A 27,218-nucleotide genomic window follows, 5' to 3' on the forward strand; every position below is an offset into this window, starting at 1 on the left:
TCATTAATGTGACACACAACTCATCTACAACCAAAAAACACACCAGGACTCTGACAAAAACTATGCCTCCAGACGCAAAAGTTTAATGAAACAACAATATTTGGATTTGCTTGTACAATAACATCATTAGTGCAATCAAAAGACAAGCATTTGAAATATTGAACTGTCACATTTCAGCAGCAGATATGCAATGCCAATACAACACAACAGATTGACATTTTTTTAACCATTTATATATTTCTCTAATCAGAGACAGCCAGCACCAGCTCAGGTAATATTCCTATATTTAGAATGAATACACCATGAAAGATTTCAGGAGAGAAAAGTGTGGGAGATCTAAAGGGCTAGTTGCCGCAGTGATTTAGAAATCAAGCTTAAATATTAATATCGGCCGTTGAAGAACATTGTCCGGCACCATCACCTCAGCATACCTCAGTGAAACGTCAACCTCGGACACTGGCTGTCCTCTGGAATGTGCACTGTGTTTTAAAACTTCAGATTGAAACAGTGCCATGAATTAATAGTGCTTCAATATACCCACTTTCTCCTGTATTTTTAACTGAAGAAGGCAACATAAAAAAGTGAATGAGATACTGTTGACTGATGTGTCAGTATTGTGTCAGCTGATCCTTCATTTGTCCACAAACTCTCGCTGCCCCACCAAAAACTTTCATTTTGTCATACCAAAGAGACACATCACTTTGATCTGTGACTCAAATAAATACAAATAAATACAGGGCGTATGCTGCAATGTCAGTATGGCATTTAGGAGATTACACAATCAAAAACATAAGCGATGTTAATAAAACATGGCTTTTGATCCTGAAAAATGGGAACATTTTTACCATTACGCACAGATTGAGAATGTAAGCAGCAACTGATAGTGTTTCAGTTAATACAGGGTGAGTACCAGTCCATCATAGCTGACCGATGATCAGAAATCCCCACGCCTTCGAGGATACTCCACCGTCAATCCAGAGCATCAGCAGAGAGACAGAGTAATCAGGGGAAATGAAACAAGAGGCATTCAAGCCACACATAATATCCAATCAAGGTCAAACTGTAGTGTCACAGAGGTTGCTATGAGATACAGGGGAGGGTGACAACGTAAAGAGGGGCTGGGGCTGAGGCTGAGGCGCTCCTTTAGAAGATCTGTTGTTCAAAGAGGATCTTCTCAAATCCTTGTGGAGCTGTGTGATAGAAGTCACTAAACTGGCAGTCTAAGATGGCACTGTCATCCACTGGAACAAAAGAGAAGAGAGACATGAGCACAAGTTTAGACACTGTATGCTCAACTTCAACACATTTTTACTAGTGGCAGCATTTAAAGGTCTAGTGTGTGGGATTTACTGGCATCTAGTGGTGAGATTGAGGATTGCAACCAACTGGTACTTCCCACTGGCCAATGCAAAAAACACACCCTGTCTAGAGCCAGTGCTTGGTTTGTCCATTCTGGGCTACTGTAGAAACAATATTGCGGACTCCCTGAAAGAGGACCCACTCCATATGTGGATATAAACAGCTCACTCTAAGGCTGCTTTCACACCTGCCCTGTTTGGTCCGGACCAATCAAACTCAAGTTCATTTGCCTCCTAATATGGGATTTATACTTCTGCATTGAATTGGCGTCCTACTGTGCCATAGTCTGACCTGCACCTTCCCAGAAAAGTAACTGCATGTGGCGTATTTTTGTAAGTTGAAACAATTTCTCTCAGTAGAAACAAAGCTTTAATTTACTTTAATTTCACAGATAAGAAACAATAAATTGTGTAGACAATAAAACCTCCACAAAAATAGCATTTTAAGTCTTGTGTGATTTATCCTGGCTTCATGTGAGCAGAGGAAATCTCAACTCCTAGCTAGGCTAATTTATACAATGTAAAATGCCATAGGCTTGTGCTAATAGTGTTACAATGTCATATCTGTTTGGAAAATGTGTTCAGTATGAGACAGGTGTTTTGTCAGTAACCCTTGTGAGTTGTTATGGAGTCAAAATTTGAAATGTTACCTTTGTTAAATCCCTGGCTTCATATGAGAAGAAGAAAAGTCGCTAGCTGCTGGGCTAATTTACACAATGTAAAATCCCATAGGCTTGTGCTAATAACGTTAGCATGTTGTATTTGTGGGCAAAATGTGTCCAGATAAAGACAAGTCCTTTGTCTGTCAATGCTGCGAGTTATAGTGAAGCTGATGTTTGTATTTGTGTTTGAAACTCTCTATTAAGTCATGTTTAATGTGTGTTTAATGTGTGTTTTGAATCAACTAAACTTTACAGCACTTCACAGAAACCTCCACCGCTGTCTAGTGTTTTGGAGGTGTAACTGCAGAGTGACACAGACACGGCATTTGATCTGGTCCTCTTGTAAATGCTACCGTGAGAACACGAACCAACTCTAGGCAATTATGCAACTTTCTGACAAAATGAGTCCCTGATTCAAACCAAAGCAAGCGAAGTCTAGGTCTGAAAGCACCCTGAGGTAACAATATGTCACTGATATGCCATCATATGTCATGTCTGACTCAGGAGTAATAGTGCAATAAATGAGCAAACATTCCATCATTTTGTCTGGTTCATTTTTGAAAGTTATTTGTTCTACAGAAATTGGGTCAAAGACTTTCCCACAGCAACGTTTTGAACATAATCTTTCAATACACAATGTTACAGCTTGTTTACGGTTGTTGATAGTGAAATAAGTTATCAATTGATCTTCAGGTAGAGCAGTAGCATCATGTCCAGGCCAAACACTCTCCAAAGCCAACTGGCACAGCAACTTACTGTGTGTACTCTGTTATGTTTACAATTCAAAGTATGAAGTGTGTTAACAGCAGAGGTGATGTTTGTAGGTCTACTTCTAAACCTCTCACCTCAGAAACAAATCATGTGTTTGCCACACCTGTCTGACGAGCTGTTTCAAAACAGCAAGAGTTTTTCAAGACAAACTGTAACTAAAAAACTGAGCTTTGAGGTGCAGATAACAAAGCAGACATGGCTGTGAGTTATAACTTTAAAGTGCATCATGTGTTTCAACAGAGGAATAACAGAACTGCTACTGTGCCACTGCAGCTCATGAAACTACCTTCAAAATTTTGGGATGGGTTGCTTAATATTTTAGGGCTTTTAAATACCACTTTAACTGGATCTTGCAAATTATATTAAATCTAAATGTAGAAAATTTGCCATACAGACTACAACACAATATATGTATGATATGTGCATGGGGGGAATATAAAGTAAGAGTTTAGCTGAGCCCTACCGGATGATATGAAGACAGATTTTTGTAACCTTAATGAGTATGTAATTTGTTCCATCTATAAAGGTCCCAGACTTTTTGGATCCATGTATTGTACGTTGGACGGTCTGGTTTCAGCCATCTGATGGATATACACTTTAAGTAAGTAAGTAAGTAATATATGTAAGAGGTATTTCTTATTCCTTACATTGAGATCTGCAGGAATAACACCCAGTACTACTACTGCAGAATCTTGTGAAACAGCTTGTTGAAAGACCTCTTTAGGAGCATCAAATACTTCTCTCCATTCTTAAATAGGGCGATCTGTTAGCTGCGACATTACACAGTTAAATATCCTCCCATCATCAGCAGTCCAGTGCTACACTATAATGGTATATTAAACACTGTTGTGATGAAGCTAGGCTCATCTTCGTTATTAAGGGCACTTCTATGGCATTTAATTAATCCATTCACTAAAATATGTCTCCCCTCTTGATCTTTATGTATGGATGTTTTAAGACTTCTTTAACTGTTCATGTTCCACCTCAGGTAAATGTGTATCCTGTAGAAGTGCTATCTGACAGCTGACCTGTTTCAGCTTGTGTAGAATTTTCTGTCTCTTAATGGGACTATGAAGACATCTAACATTATAGCTTACAATTGTTAATGTACCCATTCATTTTTATATGTAATAAAAATCTTTATGCCATCATTAATATTCAATAAAGCGCAGGTAGTAGTAGTTTAATTAAAAAACACACCAGATTAATGGAGAGCTCTTATGGAAAAGTGAGAGTGGACCATGAACCTATTCTTATAATTCAGTTTATATAAATGCTTATTAGAAAATAGTGAAAAGACAAATATTTGTGTCTTGCCCCCAACATGAATAATATTACTGTACATGTACATCAGAAAATTAACTGTAAAGTTTGTAATAATATTTCTGAAAGCATCCAGGGTGATTCTGGTTGTTTCTAACTCAGGAATATCATCAGTGCCTTAAGACAGAGGGTGTTTGCACAAGAAAGCTCAAACAATTGAGTCAATTGTTGCAGTTTTTCTGTCGGACAGGAAAAGGCAAAACTACATGTTTTCCTTCAAACAGAAAATCACAAGTTGATTTTACAGACTAGCTTAAAAGGATAGTGTCCAATCTTTTGAATTGGGGTTGTATGATGTAGATGTAAGTCGGCGCACCCCTAGTTTGGAGACGCAGGCTGGAGTCTAGCATGGAAGCAAAGCAATGTACCTGGAGGGGTCAGCAATAAAACACATTTTTTATTTAGCCACGTAAAAAAAACGTCCCATCTAAAAATACCACTATCAGTTTCAGTAAACGCTGCATTTAGAATATATTCACTGCTTAAAAAGTGAAATGAAGCAGTTATATTGCTCTCCTCTAAACCAGAATCCATTGAGAACAAAGCAATTTAACATCGCTGAACACAGGAGCTGCTGGTCTACAGCTGTCACAATCAGTTATTTTGTTTGTTTTCTTTTTGTGGTATTGTCTGACTTTGGCTTTTGAAAAGGGTTAGTACAGATTCACCAAAATCACACAATAATACAAACAGACGAATAGATCGAGGCAGCAGTAGATCAGCAGCTCCTGTGTTCAGCGAGCCAAAATTACTGTTTTTGTAAATGGAGTCTGGTGGCGTTGACAAGAGCATAGATGAGAAATTGAAGGCGTTAATGGCTTCCCTGTCAGAACGGGCTGTTTGACAGAAAGGTAACGCAGTGAAAAGACTCTCAATTAAGAATACACTTAAACTGATATTGATTTTTTTTAAAATGGAAGCGTAAAAGTAGAATGTAGAAGTACATTGCTTGGCTTCCATGTTGGCACTTCGGCCTGCTTCTCCGAACTGCTGACAGACCTCTCCTGTGTGTCATACTCTGACTATGATAAGTACCTCATACCAACCCACTTTGAAAAATCCCAACTATCCCTGAATGTTTGTAATCTCTGTGGCAACACTGTCCCTTCCTGCTAAAGGCTTTGTTTTCGGTTAGTTCACATAACTTAGTCTTGGATGTTCGAAAATATGTTTGTGGTCAAATATGCATCAAAAAAGACCCTTTAAGAACAACCAACAGCCTGGTATCAGCAGTGTTATGTAAAAATGCACAAATGCAGCCCTCTAGTGGATGAAAACTATCACTACCATTACAGTTTCTGAGAGAGCAACTCGGCAGTCAGTTATGCTCACATAACTTGTTTGAATTAGTCAAAAAATAAAAGAGAGAGTAACCAGTCCTCGCAACCTTATCAAGCCAACAAATAGACTTACCATAAACAACAGGGTATACAGTGCCTCGGATCCCTGAGGCAGGACAATGCATGTTCTTTCCATTCAGATATAAATTCAGCTCCACGTGGTCGTATGTGATGCCCTGAAGAACACAAACAAAACTGGAATTAATCACTGTTTGTTAGCATGTGAATATGATTACACATTTAAATATCATTTATCTATTAAAAACAGACGTTCATTTTTGTCGCCTGGCTATTCAAAGTTTGTGACTACTATTTCCTTTTCCTTGTTATTTTAATTCTTTCCTCCTCAAGCATTCTTGGCTTTCCTCTCCTTCCTGCTGTTACAGTGTTTACTCCTGGACCACGATGATTGAGCTTTAATTATCACTTCATGATTATGATCAATGACTCGTCATCCAGGCAAAAAAAAAAGTGTCTGACACAAAACAGGACATTAAAACATGACTAAAGGTTTTCTGGTGGATCAAGAATGTTGCTATTTTTTTAAGATAAAGGACTTTGTGAATATTGTACATTAGTCTGTTGTGCTATAAGTAAGTGAGTAATAAATAAGTGTCAGACTTCATGGTTAACTCTTGTGCCAAACAGTTAAAGGTATACTATGCAGGATTTTCCTAAAAAAAAAAACAACCCATGTTTAGCCTAAAACAAATAAAACTACAAAGGCAATCCAGGTGAGGTCAGGCAGGACTTTATAAATGGTATGGCAGTAGCTGTGTGCATCCAAAGGGAACCTCCAACAGTCATAGACACAGGACAGAGAAAATGCAAATATAGGGAGGCTAAACGGCGAGCAGATGAAGCTCCAAACAAGATGGAATCTGAGGTTGGCTTTTACTTTTATTTTCACTGGCGAGCTCTAGAGGAGAGGATGGGGATGAAGAGCGATGCTGAGTTGGCCTGTTTTCTGTTGGACAGTTAGCTTAGTTAGCTTACTAAAGAGTCAGCTTTTCCATTACAAATGTAAGGTTCCTACAATACTAGCTTGCAGTGTACGTACAAGCAGTGTAGTGCTTAGTTAAAGTTGAAACTGCAGTGACATGTGCAGGCAACTTGAATCAATCTAAAACCATTAATAAAGGCATTTGTACTGAAAATAAATCAGTGTTAAACAGAGGTTCTTTTTCCAGATTATTGCTGCAGTAGTTAGTCATAAAGTAAATAGATAACAATGTTTGTGGGTTTTGTTAACGGCTCCATGACCCTGTGACTATTAGTCGAAAACTTTCATGGATCACTCAGTGGTAGGAGCATCCTCTGTTATATTGTTAAAATCAGTTTTAAATTAAGCAAAAGCCAACCTTCTGGTTCTACTGTGTTCTAAATCGGAGGGCCTCACATTTTTAAGCTGTAGTTTGTGATGTTTTTTAAAATATCATATTATTATTACTGTACATCGTGCAACATCACGCAAAATGAGCACACCTTGGCCATAAATTTTTAAATAATATATTTTATTTTCATTAGTCTTTTAGGGGCCTCATAAATGTCCTTCCTTACCTCATTAAATTACATGTCTTGTGTGTAAAAAAGCATCACAAATGTGGTTGATGATGAGCTTCACAAGAACAGATTATTATTAATGTACCGGTGTTCATATATCCTGTACATTAGCCCCCAGCATAGCACAGTTAAAGCTATAACTAAAACCAAATGATCAAGGATCGTGTTAACCAACTGACAGATTATATTTGTCTAATGAGGAAACTAATTGGGCCTAATTCCCTAACTGTCACTAAGAAGAATTTTTCTCTTGAAACCCACATACACAGTTTTCAAAGATTCTCACATTCGCCAATGTTTTCTTATTTCGGATAGGTTTATAGATAAGAACAGAATCTACGCCCACTCAACAGCACTCTTACACACACGTTGTGCTGACAGGGTTGTACAAAATAAATGGTTACTGCTTTTTTTCAGTTCTACAGTTGTGCTAAATTAAAGGATTCAAATAACTATAATATTTTTTTATAATATCTATTTTCTTTCATTTATATTAATGCCTTTTGAAATAAACACAACACTAACACTTCAATTCACATCAGTTATGTTAACGAGAACCATGCCACCTAATACTTGGGGATTGATTAGACTAGAAATTATCACAGACAGTTGGGGCAGCATAAGTTAAGAGTAAGTTATTAACTTATAGAAAAATGGTGTGAAATAGTCCACCTTCACCCTCTTCCCCCTTCTCTCTGTCACTGTGTCTCTCTCTCTAAAACACACATTCCACCATGGCACTCATCTCTGCCCTTAATCCTCACAACTGTGGTACTATTATGCACAGTTTGAGGCTTGGGTGGTTGATTAACAAGTATTTTTAGCATCACATGCATCTATTTGTTCTATTCTATAGATTTATCACTGATGCTGCTGATCATGACAGCTCGTTTGGCATTAACTTGCTGCAGAAGTACTTCCATTTCAGAACTGTCCTGCTAATTAAGATCAATTGTCACGCAAGAGGACAATGAGATTCATCATTACAAGAGCACAGGTGCAAACAACTCTGTGGGTAAAGAACGCGTCATGAATCTGATGCAGACTTTTCTTAGGAACTTTCTTGAGCATAAATTTAAGAAAAAAAACTTAGGAAGATATGGTGAAGAGGCTAATTAATTTTACACAGGTTCGGTCCTGCATAATTACTTAGTCTGCAATGAGTTCATCTGTATCCATGTCTTTGCGCTGCTGTCTGTGTATGTGTATGTGTGGAATAGTGGTGGTGATGGGGTCTTGCTAGTACAGCTCACATGAATGCAGTACTGCCACTAAAGGACTTTAGGGGTCTCCAAAGTCACCAAGTGTTAAGTTCTAGCTGTCGTAACTTGAAGCTGTTTTGGTCTCTCCTTCTGTCATAAAACGAGCATGACTACATATAAAGCAAGACTACATTTTCTTTAATATGTTTGTATTTTAAGTTTGGAACAGAAAAAAGAACGATTTGTCGTATATGTCACACACTGCTTTGTGCAGATAATGACATGCCTGCTGACGGTGACAGACAGAGATCTGCATGAGGACAGCTCCCATTTGCCCCTGCTGTGTTTTGAGCTGCCACAGCCTGCACCCGCAGGATTTTCTGCTGCACCATCCAACACCTACAATCCATTTTTTTCAGACCCCAAGCCTGTACTCCGTATCATTATACTTTACAGAATGATTTCCGAGTCCTGAGGTTTGTTAAAAAAAATTCAAATAGATGTCTCAGTATAATGAAAAATCTGTTTTAATTTATTAAATGATGCCAAACAGCAATGCTGGCACTAACAGAAGACTATCCAGCCCACATTATACTAAGCGACACAATGCAACCATCGATGTCAGCCAGCTGCCTTAAAAAAATACCCACAAATTAGAAATAAAATTACAGTGGTTCTCACTGGACCTGCAGGCCAGCCTGTCCCAACAGGCCTCTGGCAGATGATTAGTCTGAAGGGGCTGATCAAATGTCTCACAATCTACACTCACTTGCCTTTTGGAAAACCATGAGACAGCTCAATATGTGTGCAGACTAACCTGATAAAAAAGGGATGTCAACAACTACACCTCTAGAAGACATAATTTAAGGGCCTGTGTCAGTGTCATGTCAATGGTCCTAAACATTTTCCATTTACAATAAAATTATTTTCCAGACTTCTCAAGAGATTTGTCAGACCACGTTTAACATCCTTGTACAAATAGCTAGGAAATGTTACAAATTTGAAACTAATTCAAAGCTCCAGGAAATGTATCGACATATCTCTTGCTGTTTCCAGGAAGTGTATTGCATTAACCTGGAAGTCAGATATTCAAAAGTTAAGTTAGAGATTCAAGAGACTTTGTGCAGAGCTGTTCTGAAGGCTGTGACGTACAGGCGTAGCTGCAGCTCTGCATAGGAGTGTGTTCAGTCGCACGCTACTTCTTGCCTTGCTTTCAACGACATCAGCTCACTCTGAACTGCACTCCCTCTCACAGTGGTAAACATTTTGGCTGTGGTGGCTGCTCCAAACGCCACGAAAAACACTCTGCTTGTGTGATCAATTTATTTTTAGAAACTCTGGATTTTATATTTTAGAGAACAGAATAGGGACAATAGTCTGGAAACACAAATGTCTCCCCATACTCTGTTTATATTTCCACACTTAACCAGACGTGGAAATGACTAACATCAAATTCCTTACATACCCAGTTATTTTAGATCATTAATCATTTTATTGTCTGTCAGTTTACACTTGCCAGTTCTCATATATTTGACAAGATGCAGAATAAGAGAAAAATGTTTTTCATTTTCAGCTTTACACTCAAATCACTCAAAGATAAAGTTGTCAAACCTAAATTCAGGATTATCAAAATACATTTTGAACTTACCACAATGTCGCCCTCCTGAGGAAGGCTGTTTGCGGGTAGGCGATTCTTCTCTTCATTATTGTGGTACACAGACCCATCATGCCTCAGGACGAGGCTGTTTGTGTCTCTGCCCATAGGCACTTGATTAAGATTCACTTTCTGCGTGGCCACACCTATTCCCCACACACCTGAACACAAAGCACAACACTCATTACCTGCTAGTTTAAAACATTTTTTACACAAAGAGTAAAAATTTATGACAAAGGTCAGTTGAGATAAAAAATACGTACGCAAGATTTGCATGCACATTCGTAAATGAACACCACTAAAAATGGTTGCCGGTAGGTGTGCAGCAGAATAAGTGTAGCTTTACTTTCTATGTAAGGAAGCAAATTTCTTGTGCTTTCAAATATTGTCTTCGTAAGTGTAGAGAATTGCACCAGTGAGCATGCAGTCACAAGATGTTGTTGCAGCTAAAAACAGCAGCGTGTCAGTATCAATAACTCCCACAAGGAATGCACCAGAAAATGTCAATCTGGCAAGAAAAGAAGGCAGCAGAGGTGAGGGAATGGTGGGATCATAAGCTGGAAGCCATGCTCTTACCAGTGGACTGGATCTTAAACTCAAAATAACTTTTGTTCTGGTGCAGAGGAGCGTTGGCCAGACAGCCTCCGGTGCCACATATCCTCCGACCGCTCTTCACAATGACAACATCTGTGCCTGTGAAACAAAGGCAAGAATACATTCTGTAAAAACAATTTAGCAACAAGTTCCTGCCAGTTAAAGGTCCAGCGTGGAAGATTTAGGAGCATCTATCGGCAGAAATAGTATATAAAGTTCACAACTATGTTTTGAGTAGCTTATAAGCACCTGAAAATGAGAACTGTTTTGTTAAAGTTACCTAAGATTGAGCTCTTTATATCTACATACAGAGCAGGTCCTCTTCCACAAAGTCCACCATGCTGTTTCTTAAGTAGCCCAGCACAGAAAAATCAAACACTGGCTTTAAATAGGACCATTAGTGATTTTGCATCGGCCACCAAGGTTCTCCTACACGCTTGGCACATTTGAGATGTTTCAGTTGTGCTAGACATGACTAAATCGTACACATTAGACCTTAAATCTGTTGTTAATTAATCTACTGTTTAGTCTGCAAGATGCCAGAAAATGCCCATCACTATTTCCTCGAGTCCAAAATGACAACTTCAAAAGGTCTTTGTCTAATCAACAATCCATACATAATCAATTTGCAATCAAAAAGTCAGACATAAGCAATAAATCCTCAAATCTAAGAAGCTGAAAATAGAAAGTTTAGGATTTTTTCTGATAAATGATAGCAATTGCCACTTCATTTTTTTTGTGTATTGATCAATCAACTAATATTTTCAGCACAAAGCCAGTTGCTGTTGGAATTTTGATTATCTACAAGGGCCACTTGACAAACAAGATATCCTCAGGGTTAGAGTTGCAATGGTATGAGATTTTTATGGTACGATAACTAAAAATATTACAGTTTAACAGTATATGAAATTACACTATTATAATATTAATATTATTAGTAACAATGGCCCTTGAAGAAATTAAAATTTAGGGGATTTTTTATTGAACACACACTGTTATAATTGAAGATTGGGTGGGACAATTGTTTTTAAATAGAGGTATATGTAAGAAGTCTAAAATGCAGTCTGGAGGGAGGGAGATGTGCACACCCGAGTGAGATTCTACGTTTGGTTGCATTTTTTTGATTAATATTGTTGATGATTAGCAAATGTTAACGGTATGATAACCACGATACACCTTAAAACCAGTATACCACTGCAACCCAACTCAGGTTAGAGAAATAATTATACTCTATACTTCAGTGTGGCCACGTTATGTTAAAACATATTAATGAATGCTCATTTACACCTATTGGTTAGTTTTGACTTAATACCTTCATCATAAGACTCAAATGTGTTTTTCCAGGTCCAGGCATTTTATTTTGGCCAAAAAATGGCTCTTTTGATGGTAAAGGTTGCAGACCCTTGCACTAAACACTTGGCCTCATAGCTAGATGCCACTAAATCCTACAAACTGGACCTTTATATGCTTTAAGAATGTGTAGACAGGATTTTTCAAGCTTAGTAGGGGAGAAAATGGGAAACGCTAATACTGACAGCTGTCATATTTTTATCATTTGGGTTATCTATTGCATGTCTGTCCGTCCTGGCCGGGGGATTCCTGGTCAGTTGCAGTAGAGTTTTATTTGGGGAGTTTTTTTCTTCTCCAACGGGAGGGTCAAAGTATAGAGGGTGTCTTGCTACTCAGCAGTGGAAATACACTTTGATAGAAATTTTATCTGTGAAGTTCTCTGTTGCTAGGATGAAGGGGGCAGGTTACATCATGCTTGAGGCTGGGAGGGAGGCACTCAACTTAGTTAAACAATAATGGTGTGAATTTATATTTACCCAATAGTGCACGTTTGATAAATGTATACGTGAATAATAGAATTTAGAGAAAGACTCATGGGGATGGGGAAGGTCAGGGTTGAGGAATGATGAAAAGGTGCAGGCGTATATGTGGTGTTACTTCTTTATGTCTGTTACTGTCTGTCCTAACAGGAGAGCTGTGTTATATGAGGTGTGGTGTTATTAAGAGAAGGTCGGACAGTTTTTGTTTCAATCTTCGAAAATAAAATTATGTAAATGTTATTTTAAAAAAAGTACAGAGGATGTCGTATGTTGTTCAAAATGTAAAGTTCCTTTAGCCATATTTTGATACCGGACTATGTAAATATAATTGGGTAGTTGCAGGAGCTTCACGTCACGACTCGCGCTGTATTTAACAAACTGCTAACCTAGTATGGAAGTATATTAAGTGGCGATATTATTACACACAGCTATAACAGCGCCATGTTGCCAAAAACACACTTAACTATAACGGTTACAACAGTTCGAGGAGCTAACAGTTAGCCAGCTAGCTAGCTAATGCTAACGGCGGAAGTAGCAAACCATCATGTCTCTTTCACACAGCCAACCAGGCGCGTGAGGACTTTAACTGCCGTTACAACAACTGACAGAGTTGCAGATAACCTTACGTACCCATGTGGTGAGTGTCTAACTGAACCGTCGGCATTTCTTTGAGGGGAATATGCCCCGTTCCGCCATCTCCGCAGCAGCCTAGACAACACGTAAACATCGCAGCCATTCTTGATACTAGCTAAACATCCGGAAACCATCAAACCAAAGAGCGCCCGGCGTCAAAACGTCACCCGCCCGCTGACACACGCAACAGCGACACCGGGCGGCAGAGGTCGGAACTACACATAAGCTCCTGCTACCCAACTGTATCCAATCACAGCGGCTAAGATAGGCAGTTGCTCCTGATGGCATGGAAACAAGGGAAGAAAATCAAGGTCAAAATTCCTACACGTGACTAACTATTGGGTATCGATGTTACATAACCACAAGAGAGGAGAAAAGTGAGTTTTATAACATGTTTTCAACGTTTAATGGGCAGAATTGGTGACATCTGAAGAGCATCCTCAAAGGCTTCAACACAGAGCAGATATAATGCAGCTGATGAACAGTATAGTTAGTCTTTCTCAGCTTCTGTCGGTGCCAAGATAACGTGCCACTTGTCAGCTCGGTGCAACATCACATTTAAGTTTTGATGTCAGTCGACGCTGCTGGCCGCCTTCACTCGCGCCTTTGTTGTTATTGTGTTAACTGTTTACAGATGCACATATTTAAAAGTACCCACGCAAGCGACTGAAGTGGGTTAGTGTAGAAAAAACCCGTGATACCAAACTGGGACTAAAACCTAGTTGACAGTTTTTCACGCTGTAATGTTTTGCATAGCAACAGCCCCTCCCCCATCGCACAGGCAGGGATCCTCTGCAAGTTACCCAGCAGGGACAAAAACGTAAACAACCCCCATGTCCAAAATTACGCACTGCAAAGCACTTGATATAACAGTAGCGCTTGTGTTATTGGCATTGTAGCGCAGATCCTGGTTTATATGTGCGCAAACACGAACAAATGAGCGTATTGAGATTTTCTGTGCGCCACTGAAACGGTTAAGTCCATACCCGGAAAGGGCGAAGTCTGCACAGCAACAAGCGCCATGATTGCGTTGCACTGTGCGTCTCAGCAGCTGGTGAGTGATTCTTTTGGTCCAGTAGTTGCATGTTACTATGCGCTTGCAAAATCTGTCACAGCCCTACTTCAGTACCTTGCCAACAGGAGCAACGCAAACGCGAACCCTGTTTGTCGATAATTTGTCGCATTGGATTGGTTAGTCGGCGGTAATTTAGGGCTCGACTCAGCTAACCACTGTCCTGCTGTTGTGTAATACAAAGCCAGGAGGGCAATAGTTTGCGTTTTATAGTCAGCATCTAGAAAGTTATTAACGATTTGACTCATATGCAGCCTGCTTTTAAGACGCGCGTTTAAGTTTACGCACGCTGGTTTGCAGAAATCAGGATGATATTTGACGTTAAGTGTCCAAACGGAGTGTGTGGCAGAGCTCATGCCAACCTTTTACGCGGGCACTGCGATGCAAGTCAGTTTCACTTTCTGGATGGGAATATTCAACACGCAGCTGGAACATGACTGCAAATATCTGTATCCTTTGTGATGCTACAGCATTTTCGTGTGTAATTTATTACCTGTGGGGCAGCATCCCCCCTCTGAGTGTGGGTGCGTATTGTAGTCTGATTCATTAAGTGTTGATTTATTGGGTTTTCTCCTTTGCTTTAATTACGCACCGATTTGACGCCTGGATGATGTGTTTACAGGGCACCATGGAGCAGCTAGAAGAGGAACTTACGTGCCCGATCTGCTGCGGTCTCTTCGACGACCCACGGGTTTTGCTGTGCTCGCACAGCTTTTGCAAGAAATGCTTGGAGGGACTTTTGGAGGGGAGCCGAGGTCCGGCTTACAGGACACCTTTCAAATGCCCCACATGCCGCAAAGAGAGCCCTCACAACGGCGCAAACAGCCTGCAGATCAACTACTCCCTGCGCGGAATAGTGGAGAAGTACAGCAAAATCAGGGTTATGCCCAAGATGTCTGTTTGTAAACAACACTACGGCCAGCCTCTCAACATATTTTGCGCCACGGACTTAAATCTAATTTGTGGCTTTTGCGCAACAACAGATGACCACAGAGGGCATAAATTCTGCTCCTTGGAGGAGGCATATGACCGAGAGAAGGAGGCATTTGAAGAGCTGCTTCACGGGGTGGAGAGCTGGCAAAGCGCAGATATGCTGTCCTGCCTGGAGACACTACAAGCCAGTAAGAAAAAGGCGCTCCAGTCTGTCACCAAGGACGCAGAGAAGGTAAAAGACTATTTCGACAAACTCATCAGCACCATTGAATGCAAAAAGAATGAGATCCTCTCCGATTTTGAAACACTGAAGCTGGTGGTGATGCAGGCGTACGACCCGGAGATCACCAGGCTGAGCGTTGCGATGGAGGAGCACAGGCGGGCGCTCAGCATCGCGGAGTCTTTCAGGAGCGTCACGGAGCCTCTGTGCTTTCTGCAGCAGATGCAGGAGTTTCGGGAGAAGTTGAAGGTCCTAAAGGAGACTCCTCTGCCCTCTCGGAAAGACACAGACGTCGGTCCTCTTGTGCGTAATTTCGATGTGAAAAAGTGGGATTCACTGAGGATCAGAGAAGTGGACAAGATCTCAGTCCCCCACGAGAGTGGCTCCTACAGAGCAGGGGGCTCACGGCCGGTGGCGCTAAGATGGATCATCCTGTGCATGAGTTTGTTGCTGTCACCACTGCTCCTGCTGCAGACACACAACCTTGCAGTCTACGTGCCCTCGCAGGCTGAACCGCTTGTCACTGCCGTCTCCTCTCACCTTAGCCACACCGGTGTGTACCTGCGGGAAGTGACTGACATGTACGCGAGTTTAATGGCTGCAGGTCAGGAATGTATCGTGAACTTAATTGACTCCACTGTCAGTTTTATTGGCAGCTGTAAGCTGTTTTAATTACTAGCCTGTGGCATCACGGCCATGAACTCACAGCTACAAATTGTTATCCAAGTGACTCGTGAGGTGCAGCAAACTAATCACACACATGCACCTGGAAAAAGAAAACACTTGTTTACCTGATTGTTTACAGTGTCTTTTTGTTTTTTTTTTTGTTTTTTTTTTACTTCAACCTCAGTGAAGCCATAGAATCAAATACAATCCTTGATCTACAGAGGTTGTAGCCTACATTTGCCGATACACCATCAATGTGCAATCTTTCTTTTTTTTTTAAATACATGAGAAATTTACACTGTCCAAGATGATCTTCATAAATAAAACTGAGAAATTCAAGTCACCTCCATGTTTGTTTTTTTATTGCCAAACCAGCCAAGTATTTAGAGCCAGCAGCCTGTTAACGAAGCAAATGTGCAATAAAAGAAATATACAGTGTAATCCCCGACCTCTTCCCTGCAGAGCGCGTCCGCACCACAGTGATGCTGCAACCTCTTCAAGGTTACTAACGTTGCATAACAGGGCCCGTGTGAAATATTCACCAGGCTGCAGACACAGTGAAGGAGGAAAGCAAAAAGACAGAGCACGGTCTGTGATTCTGGTGTTTCCACGAAACCTTAAAAACCTGAGCTGTATTTCCCCCTATCATTAATTACAACACTGAGGCATGGGGACGTGATTGTCACGCCTGCTGGGCTGTCACTTTTATTTCTACACACAGGATCTATTTGCGGAGGTTCATGTGACTCATTCGTTGCATGACTTGTCCGGTCTATAAAGTCAAACATCTGCAGCCTGTTAAGTGAAAAGTACAGTGCAGGCCTATTTTCTGCTGTGCATCTGAATTTGTAGAACTCGTAAAGCCCTGAAATCAAAATGCAATTGTGTGGGCAAATGGGAGTTATTAAAATTCTTGTTGTTTCAGGGAGGCTCAGTGAGATTTTTGGCTTATCACCAAAAAGTGGTCTTTCTTAAAATAGGTCAGAGCGAAAAGGGACGAGCAGCGAGTTGTGCATTGATCATTTATCCTGCTGGTTATTTATTTATTTATTCTCCTGAGGACAGCTGCATTTTTTTTTCTGAAAAAGAAAATCCTAAAATCAGACCACAAAGTGAATCCGTGATGTCAGCACTGACCATAATTCAGGATGTACGTCATGGCACGCATGTACATATATATAGCCTTCTGTTGCCAGGCAAATATAGGATGAAAATAAATGCACCACTCTACATTAATATTTTAATTGTAACGGCACGCAAATTTAAATATAGCCTGAAAAACGTTAACTCGATCTAAATTAAGAGAAAATGTTGTGTATAACTGTTTATAAGTGAGTTTTCTGAGGAATTACCGTAATGTCAGGTCGCACGGTCAGTCACTTTATATCAAAGTGGGCCTGTGGTGAGGGTTAATAAAAATAAACTTATAATCACCATCTATTCGATCAATCGAAATAACTAAATATCCAGATATCTTAATAGCATGATTAGTGTGTCCAGTATTTTCTCACACACCTGAATAAGGTCCCGCATTCACACCCTTTCACACCGAGGGTCTATGAGGGTGTGTGACGGTGATTTAAGCAAACCCCTATTTTACTTTTCCTGTCATTAAAGCATCTTTTCCCTTCTTATTTCCTATTGTTATAATATTAATTTAACGCTTTTACACTTTCTGGATAATGTGGTTACACATAATGCACAAGCGCAAACAAAGCGCACGTGTTATTCTACATATATACAGGTAAATAAAATCTGCACGACCGATTTACATATAAGTAAATTTATAAGTATAAAAGCCACAAAAGCAAAATTTGTGAAGCTTAAAAGGTGCAAGGCAAAATGTGGAAACACACACCGCACATTACTGTTTAAGCTGCTTCCACATTTTTATGTGCTGTTTTCCTAAACACCCCCAAACAGTCAAAGATAAAGGGATTAAAATTTAATAACTGCAGTTAGGAACGCGTATAAGAATTTAATAATTCCCTAAATAAAAGCTAATGAATTACGTTGGCGTGGTTAATATTTGCACACACTCACACACACACATGGAAAGGGTCCATCGTGCAGCTTTGGTATAAAACAATGTATATTATAATATAAATGCTTAGTATCTTTTATAATATATAATAATATATTTTAGGTGTGAATTTTTCTGTTTTTAAAAAAGCCTTGGTGCTAAGGAAAAAAGTAATCCATCATAAATGCGCACACATCTGACCACTTTCTCTTTAATATAATTTTGCGTAAATTCCACTTTTCCCAAATAACGTAATTCCAGATTATTTATAATTACAGATGCGAAAACAAATACGAGAATTCAGGGTTATTAAAAAGGCCTGCGAGGCCAGAAGGAAGGAGGCTGCTGCACCGTGCGTTTGTTCATGGATGGCAAAATGTCCATGCGCTTTACACTAGTATCAGAAATAAAATCCACGATCACCGTGAAAAATGTAATCAATTAAGTTATTAATTATGCCACAGGTTTATTTATTTCATGTTATTATTAAAAAGCAAAGTCTGGTCCGTGCGACTTTGTAAACAAGTGTAACCACTGTTTTTTTTCTCTTCATCTGATTTTACTTTATTTAAAGTTCACATAAATGTGATTTAAAATTTTAATAAAAACCATATTTATCAACAGATGCCACGAAATATCAAAAGATGTAGAACAATATGATTTTAGTATTTTTATTAGGTAAAAGTGATTTGAGATTATCGTCATCGGACGTCCTGATGCAGCTGAGATGTCCGCATTGCGTGCGCATCCGACGCATCTTAAAATGGAGGGTTTTTATCTGTTGCAAAACATCAACACATCATTCGTTACAGTGCTGCAGTGCACATCACAACTTACTATATCTTGGTGTGCATAATGCGGTCATAACACACAATAGTGTAAAGAGTTTAAGTCTTTTAAAAAGTGCATATACATTATAGAGACCGTCCGGGATTAAAACGCAGAGCAGAAATCTGTTTTTTAAAACATTTACCGAAGATAAAAACACCCGCACTTTTATAGACTAGATGTATTTTGATGTTTGAAAAACAATTCCGGTGTGTATACTCTACAATGTAATATGTGGAATAATTTTAATCCGCTGCAAAGCTGCGTGTGTCACGGCTCGTGCTCAACAGGCCGGACATCCCAGCAGCGCTGCAGCGAGGCCACGCGGGCCGGCATGTGCGTGATTTCTCCTTTACGCACGGCGCTGCGATATAAAGCCACGTAAGATTGTCAGTGTCGGCCAAATTAAGACCTTTAGTATAACTTAAATAAAATACTTAAATACTTCACGGACAGCATTCTGTTAAACAACAAGTTTAGGATGTCATGGTCAAAACACATTGCAGACAAAAGCCAATTTAAAATTTTATTTCTCAGAGTGTGCAGACAGAACAGTGACGTGTAAAAAAAAGAAAAAAAAAGAAAAAAAAAAAGGTGTATACACATTTGACCTTTTCAAACAATGTAGTGTTAGAGGTTAACTTAAACTCTACCTGTGAGAATCTCCCAAGCTCTCACTGGGGTGGTGTGAGTACACTGAGTGGTTGGTGGTGCTGATTGTGAGTGGTCAGCTTTGCTTCAGCAGCACGATCAATACTGGAGGCTTCAGCTAGAGTCTTAACTCCAATATTTACGTGCTGCTACAGTAAGGCGACCGGCAAATGAGAGAGAGGCAGATCCAACCAACTTTTTTATCATCTGACAACAATTGTCTACGTGGCATTACTTCAGACAGTGGAGACCAAATCCAAGAGTGGCAGTAAACAACGTCAACAGGTTGCAGAGCAGCGAGGTGACAGCCAGGTTGTATATTCAGGCTCTACTGCGGCAGCACAGTATGGCCTGCATCTCTGTGTAACCCACAAACCATTCCGTGCTGCTACAGCATCACCAGAACTGCAGCCGTGGTTCCTCCATTTCCACCTTCATCTTCTGTCATCAGCTCCATCCTCCAGGCTTCTAGTCCGGATCACATTCTTACAGACAGCTACAAACTTAGCGCCTATCATTTATCTACCTAAAAGATGTTCAGACGGCATCTTTTGCAGAGTTAAGTCTTCTGTCCGCTCCTAAAGCAGGCGAGGACGTTCACCACCTGAAACACACAGAAAGAGACATGAAGTTTAATGTAACTCTGCAGACAACCTGTCACAATGCAGTGTGAGGCACTATATGGCCAAAAATATGTGGACTACGGAGTGCAACACTTGTATACAGTTGTTGAAGATCTCATTTCAAAACTATGGGGAATTCCTATGCTGTTGTAACAGCCTCCACTCCTCTGGGAAAACTTTCCATAAGATTTTGAAACCTCAGCCACATAGTGAAGCATCAGTCCACAAGACCCAACATCATCCTGATTCAGTTCACCCAAAAGGTGTTGGATGGCATTGAGGTTGAGGCTCTCTGCTGTGCACGCAAGTTCATCCACACCAAATTCAGACAAACTTTATGGCACTTGCCTAATGCAAAGGGGCGCTGTCGTGTTGAAACACAAAGGGCCTTTTCCCAAGTGTTGCCACACCACTGGAAGCATCAAAAATATCAGTGTGCTGCAACATTAGGATTCCCCTTCACTGGGACCAGGCAGCCTATAGGGACAGGGGTGTCAACATACTTGTCATGGAGTGTACTCAAGTAACTTTAGTAAAATCAAACATAATGATTGATTGCGTTGTAGCAGCCTTAAAAATGAGACTATAATTGCAAATTTGACATTGACTGAAACCGTTTAGTAGCATAGTTAATGTTCCAAACTATTTTGCAACAGTAATATGGTAAAAAAAAAAATAAAAAAAAAATACATGTGTCAGCAAAGCACTGAGAACTCAGAAATAGCAGTTTGTGCTTTGCATGACTCACAATAAATACCCCTGTATCACTCAAAATACCATGACATTTTCATGCCCGGCAACATACATTAGCGCTGGGCTCTCCAGACACCTGGGTGTAAAGTGAGCATTTTTTTGTCGGAGCTACAAAGATAGTTTCTTGTCAGAGGGAGAGTGCAGTGTCTCATTCAGTGGTTGAGCACTCTTAGGTTACAAAGCTATTACTACTCCATTGTCCTCTGCTAAATGTGCACCCAGCAGACAAAACACTGCACTTAACCTGCAAAAAATATGAGGCAAATCTTTTTTTTTTAATATAAATATAACTTAACTTCCTAGAAACCAGGCTCACCAAAGAAACAAGCACTTGGTGTTTCAAAAAAGCCCTTTTAATGAAGCAAGAGCGTCATGTAAATGGAAAAACTGCAAATCCAAAGTTTGCACAAGTGACAAGAGATAGTTTGTCTGCCCAAGTGTCATTTAGCAAATCACTGAAACCATACCAGCGTCAGTTGAACAGCTGACCAGGCAGAATAAGCACACAGGAGGAATCAATGAAGCACCATAAAAAGCAGCTTTTCCAGTTAGAACAAGAATTTCAACCTCTCTAACAAGACGTTTGAAGCTGTTCTGCTAAACATCAAGAGCGTATCTGAATCTTAAAACAAAATCTCCTTCAACAAAACCTAGTTAGTATGCAGAGGCGCTAAAGCAAACTTTGTCCTGATAACAATCTTGCAGGAGATTGGGTCCAACGGATGTGTTGCCACTAGAGGTCTCAATGGACCTGCAATTATGAACGTGGTCTGAAATGGACCTGATAGCCTGAACCTAATAACATCTAACAGACTTCCCCTCTAAAAAGACCATGACAAGACATGCTGGCCTTTTCTCTTTTTCACTCACACACACACATCTCAGTGCAGCTCTGAACATGACATAGCTCAGAGGGCAAAAATTAACAATTTGTGGCTTTTATTCTTCTGTCCAAGTTACATTTTTGTCACGTGGTAATAATGCAGCAAGCAGGGATCATAAAAAAAAAAAAATACGATTTAAGGGTAAGCTGCGTTTTCACCAGGTATACTGTCACACAATTTTACCCCTAAGGTAAACACCAGGACAGGATACATGAATCTTGCTGCATTTAAAAAGTTGCTTTTTGGAATGTGACTTGTCCCACAAACACAAAAAGGCCGTTTTCAAAAATGGTCCCTGCTCTTAATTACACCACCATGCAACAATAACATAACAGACCAAAAAAAAAAAGGCCACAAATAGTTCACTGTGATAGATTGCACATGTCAAGCAACAGCAGACTTAAAGGTCAGAAGTCAATATAAAAAACCCTGTGGTGTGCCTTAGAGAAAGTTACACAAACTGTGCAATTGCTGAGATACACACAAAAATCATTAGACTTGTTATGCTGCTTATACTTTCCATTAACTTCACCTCAAGCACCATCATTACCTATCTTCATCTTCTAAAAGCCTCTGTGTTACCTACTTGTACATCTGGCCAAATCTTCATCAGATAAAATTCACTTTGTAATGTTTATTAATACAATACACAAGCAGTGATAAAAATAACACGGGCTTTCCCCTAGATATTCTAAAAGGCACATTGTGTACTGTATTACTAGGCTTACTTACAATATAGGATTTGACTCATGTTTCTGTTTCAAAGCATGACACGTGTATTCTGTAATGGACATAAATGACTGCAGCAGATATTTGTTGTTAGGTGTGCAAAGGTAGAGACACAGGCGCAACAATGTCATCCAGTCAGACACACCTGACAGTGGCAGGAGGGTGGGCAAACAGCAAGGACCAGTCAGTGCAGTATTTTAAAATTTTTCCTCTGTTCTTTAAAATGGTGTGCAAGCGCCCCACTCTTTTAAAGCATGACTACATTTATGCCTCAACACAAAAAATGTCTTAAATTTTTAGTTTACATTTAGCACCAATTTTACAAATATTTCTAGCCTCTCAAATACTTCGCACAGCTTTTGCAAAATGTGTCGGACCCTATGGATGATAAATTATAGTTTAAAAAATTGTTAACTTGGTAACTAATGCTGTTCAAATGGTGTAAGACACTTTACAGAGTTTAAAGCATTGCACGAGAAGTCAACTAATGATACTCAAGACATTTGACAGACCACAAGTTACACTGTGGTTAATTTAAAACTTTACATCAGGGGTGTGTAACTGTCAGATCTGCGGGGCATGACAAAATCTCCCTGTATTAGTCCAGGGCTAATAGGGTCCCTATCTCCTGTGCAAGGGAACACAGTGACAACTATGGGAAGTAACACCTAAAAAAAAAAATCACTTGTGCAATAACAAAAAATTTAACGGCCGTTTTAAAATATCCATTCATAGCTTGTCACATAAAAATGCCACACATTTGCTGGTTTCAGCTCCTCAAACACGAGGATTTGCAGCTTTTGTACGTTTTATATCTTTGTAAATGAATCACCTGTTTTAGCTGTTCAAAAAAAAAAAAAAAAAAAAGCATAAGACATGAATGGGCTCTACAGGGATGCAGGTTGAAAAGGGTGTGTGTCATCACTCCAAACATTAAAAAAATAAATTTAAAGATCAACACATAAATCAATACTAAAATTGTTTGCTGTGGCCCTAATTGCACGTGATAATTACAGACTACAGCTAAGCAGGCAGCTGATGGATTTTCCTGTTGATACCCCCCTCCCTCCGTATCTGCATAATACAAAGTAGGAAAACATGGGAAACACAATGTACACTAACTTGGATTCACATGCTGAAATTCTGCTCAGTCATTTCCTTATCTTCCATGTCATGTGTAGTTGCCTTTTTTTTTAAGCTCATTTACAGAGACTGAGGCAGTGTTGTGTAAATTGAACTGAAGTAGCAATTATGAAGCAGCTATTTTACCTTATCCATGCTCCAAAATTCCTTAATAAAAATACACAAAGGAACCAACCAGGTAAGATGAGTATTTGTCTTTTGAGCTGATCATTTCTTTACAAGTCCAGGTGGAATCGTTCACATCAATGACTCTAACCTCTCCCCATTTTTCTACCTCTCCTTTAAGGCAGCATGCCCAGACATGTCACCTTCCCCTGCTCAGCCTTTTTAACCCATTCCTGCGACATTTGCTCCTCACACAATGGCCTCAAAGAGTCACCTGACCCCGAGGTTGAAGGTCAAGTAACCTCCTACACCCCGTCGGGTACATGGACGTGGACACGACAACCCATCACCTCCCCAGAAGTGGTCTGGGCTGACCTCTTGCCTGTGTGACACCATCTTCTGCCTGTATAAGCACACAATCTAAAGGGAGATCTACACTGACGTCCTGAGCTGTTTCAAAAATAAATTAAAAGGGAAAAAAATCCCTGAATGGCAAACACATTTATCCACATGAAAAGATCCATGCAAATTTGAGTTTCTCATTGTGTTTGTAACGCTTTCTATATTTAGCCACTGGGACATGGAAGGAAACTACTCCAAGTTAAATATCTGCACACACAACCGCCTGTTTTGAAAGCACCAACAGTTTAAAAACATCACCGATTTATTCTACCTACATCATGTGTTTGCCCATCAATCCAGAAGACAATGAATGAAAGAGCAGACCCACTGTTTCTTTTCGTTTCACTTTGGCATGCAGGCAACATACACACAATTACAAATCCATCACTTTAAAAATTTAAGCCAGATAAACACCAGGTATTAGGCGAGCCAAATCATTGTTGTCCTGTGTTTGGCAAGACAATACACACAGTGCAAATATACTATGTTCACTGTGCCACAACTTTATGAGGTGGAATAAAATGTTTCACCAGCTACCGGGGCAGCATGTACACAGCAGGGGATCTCTACAGTAGTTCAAGCAAATACAAAACCAATTCATACATTATGACGAAGCAACCGGCCTATATAATAAAGGCAACACAAAAATGATCTTACACACAAAAAAAATTGGAGAGCAAGGTGTGTAAGTCAAAGACACACAGGAGGTGCTGCTCAGTGTAGACCAGAGATGCTACCTATGCAGAACTGCTTTGTCCCATACAACCCCCAGTACTGTAATGGTATGTGTTAATCCTAGAAAAACCTGTTACATTTGCACAGCCAGCAAAACATGTCCTGCATAGCACAGGCAGAGGGACTGGGATTCCCTGGGAGCTACAGTCGTATAATATCAAATGAATTACAGAAAACTCTGGAAACATGTGAAAACACATACCTGGCGCTGGCGAGACAATAAACCCGTTTCACAGGACAACACTAGCAGATATGTGAGAGTGACCTCTGAGTCATTCTTGCACTCCACAAGTATACACCACCCCCTCCATTTACTGTCAGGTGTGAGTGTGACAGACGGGCTGTTAAGGTACACAGTATCTATACTAATGAATAAAATTATGCGAAACACCCAACTGGAAATTCTTCAAAATTAATACATGATGTACACAATGTATAAAACTGGTTTGGCAAGAGCGCAACAATCATCTAACTTGTGAAGCTATGTTTAATATGATTCGTTGTGAATTAGTTGGCAAGAGCTGGTCTTACAACAGGACAGTCTTCAAAAGTTTAATAGTTAATTATCCCACATTTTAAGGCTCCCACCATGACCAACAGCAGTGTCTGTCATCCGAACACACCAGTTTGTCCACAATGTGTCTGGTGAAATATTTAATCCACACACACACACACACACACACACACACACACACACACATTGCTGTACCTGCCTCTGCTGTAAAAACAATGCATTTCCACTCAGTATTACGCATTCCTCGACAAATTAATTTCTGACCTCTCCGGTTATTTACGACTTAATTTGAACTATCTTAAACTTCCTCCCACTGCCACAGAAGACAGAGCAGCAATAAACAGGATGCAGACAAAGCGGTACACTGTGATGTAATTTCAAAAGCACAACCTGAGGACTTCAATTTCACTTGACCACTAGCATGAATCCTAAAAAATGAAAAAAGGCATGGCGACAAACACCAAAACACATTTTTGATGTTGACTACCTCAACCTTTAGCAATATTACCACAACTTTTTAAATACAGCAAATCCCCATTTACAAAACTAACAAAAAAGCTGCCATTATAATCCTAAAGAGTGTGTGTGTGTACATGCACACATCAGCAAGAAGAGCAAAAAGAGGAAGCAAAGCTAAAGTGAGAATTGAATGACACACCCATACACCAATTACACAAACACACACTGAACTTGTTTTTGTGTGTGCATATTCTCACTTAAATGCAAGGCTGGATTCAGATACTGACACTACTCTGGTTCACAGTGTAAAAAGTGTGTGTTTAACACATGACAACCAAAATCCTGCCCACTAAAAATAATGAGGCTTTCCAAGGACGTCAAGTTTTGTTGTTACACTGCTGACTGAATTTTATGTTGACACTAAATTGAAATAAATAATTAAATAAATAAATGTGTAATGGCTCTTATTTATGTTTGGGCTCAAATTAAAATTAATTACATGTAAATTCAGGCATTAATAATCTCTCTAATCACCTTACCACGTTCCTTGCCAGGCTTGACCCACCTACTTATAACTGTATGGGCACTGACAATTACACACCAGCACATCAACATGAGTTACAGCTGTAAATCTAAAATTATGTATGCAGATATCACTGTGGCAAATATGCCAAAAGTTTTTCCTGAAGCAAACTTTAAAAACTGGCCAAATTAAAAATTGTTGGTCACATATGTGAAAATATTTGGCCTCTCTGCACTCCAGCACACTGCCTGACTAGGGACACTGGGTGAGGTGATACCTGCTCACCAAGTTAGAGCCACTAAAATGAAAACACACAAACCAGACACCAATAATTTAGGATCACTATAAATCTTCCCAATCAAACTGCTCACAAGTTAATAATGTGGGCTAATCGAGCACCCTCAGGTATAAAAAAAAAAAAAAAAAAAAAAAAAAAAAAGAAGGCGGCTGGTGCAGCCGTAATGAAAACACCATGTGTGTGTAGTCAGAGGAGGCATACTCTTGCTATGTCAGATCTTACTGCCAGTGCTGTTGCAGGTTATCATATTACTACCTAAAATTTAATTATCAAGCAGAGAATTCACCAGCACTGTTAACAGCTGACGTAATCTTTCTAAACATGCTGTCCATGTCCGTAAGTATTTCTGTCACTACACAAAAACAACAATAAAAGGGAATCTGCAACTTTCTGAGTGCAGCTGCAGAGTATCAAAAGGCCTGACTTTTACAGAAGAGTGCTTGACCTTTTTGAAAATTTACAAACATTTTTAAAGCTGCTAATTGACCACCTAAACACATCACTGTTCACGACAGATTATCTTATTTCAGCAGGCCACAAAATTCCACCAACGTTTTCCACTCACTAGATTACACACAACCCATAACAGCAGTTAGGCACATAACTGGTAATTATTTCAAAATGCTAATGCCACCAAAACTAGCAGTTTTCTAACATCTTCACCATTTAATTGAAACAGGTGTAAAGCCCTGTGTACTACAGTGATGTAGAACCTACTGTATGCAAAA

The 27,218-nt window shown here is 39.7% G+C and overlaps 2 protein-coding genes and 1 long non-coding RNA gene across 4 annotated transcripts; 2 read left to right on the forward strand and 1 right to left on the reverse strand.

The window, feature by feature from the left end:
• Positions 1-61: 61 nt before the first annotated feature.
• Positions 62-13,079, reverse strand: spryd7b (SPRY domain containing 7b). Its single transcript, XM_049594583.1, has 5 exons — positions 12,927-13,079; positions 10,450-10,566; positions 9,868-10,034; positions 5,528-5,630; positions 62-1,241 (listed from the first exon to the last, which is right to left on the reverse strand). Exons 1-5 carry the CDS (start codon positions 13,030-13,032, stop codon positions 1,144-1,146), a joined length of 591 nt encoding a protein of 196 aa, XP_049450540.1. The 5' UTR covers positions 13,033-13,079; the 3' UTR covers positions 62-1,143.
• An 817-nt stretch (positions 13,080-13,896) lies between these two features.
• trim13 (tripartite motif containing 13) lies at positions 13,897-16,159 on the forward strand. 2 transcript variants are annotated; one of them, XM_049594543.1, is made up of 2 exons: positions 13,897-13,983; positions 14,624-16,159. In XM_049594543.1, exons 1-2 carry the CDS (start codon positions 13,951-13,953, stop codon positions 15,824-15,826), a joined length of 1,236 nt encoding a protein of 411 aa, XP_049450500.1. In that variant the 5' UTR covers positions 13,897-13,950; the 3' UTR covers positions 15,827-16,159. The 2 variants fall into 2 exon arrangements, with proteins under 2 accessions (XP_049450500.1, XP_049450501.1); XM_049594544.1 differs by lacking the exon at positions 13,897-13,983 and adding an exon at positions 13,994-14,525.
• A 3,760-nt stretch (positions 16,160-19,919) lies between these two features.
• LOC125899925 (uncharacterized) lies at positions 19,920-25,396 on the forward strand. The gene is made up of 2 exons (XR_007450788.1): positions 19,920-23,632; positions 23,741-25,396. It is a non-coding gene; the product is annotated as an uncharacterized LOC125899925 (long non-coding RNA).
• Positions 25,397-27,218: the final 1,822 nt, after the last annotated feature.

This window comes from Epinephelus fuscoguttatus, linkage group LG13, assembly GCF_011397635.1.
Source record: "Epinephelus fuscoguttatus linkage group LG13, E.fuscoguttatus.final_Chr_v1".
In the NCBI taxonomy this organism is placed as follows: Eukaryota; Metazoa; Chordata; class Actinopteri; order Perciformes; family Serranidae; genus Epinephelus; species Epinephelus fuscoguttatus.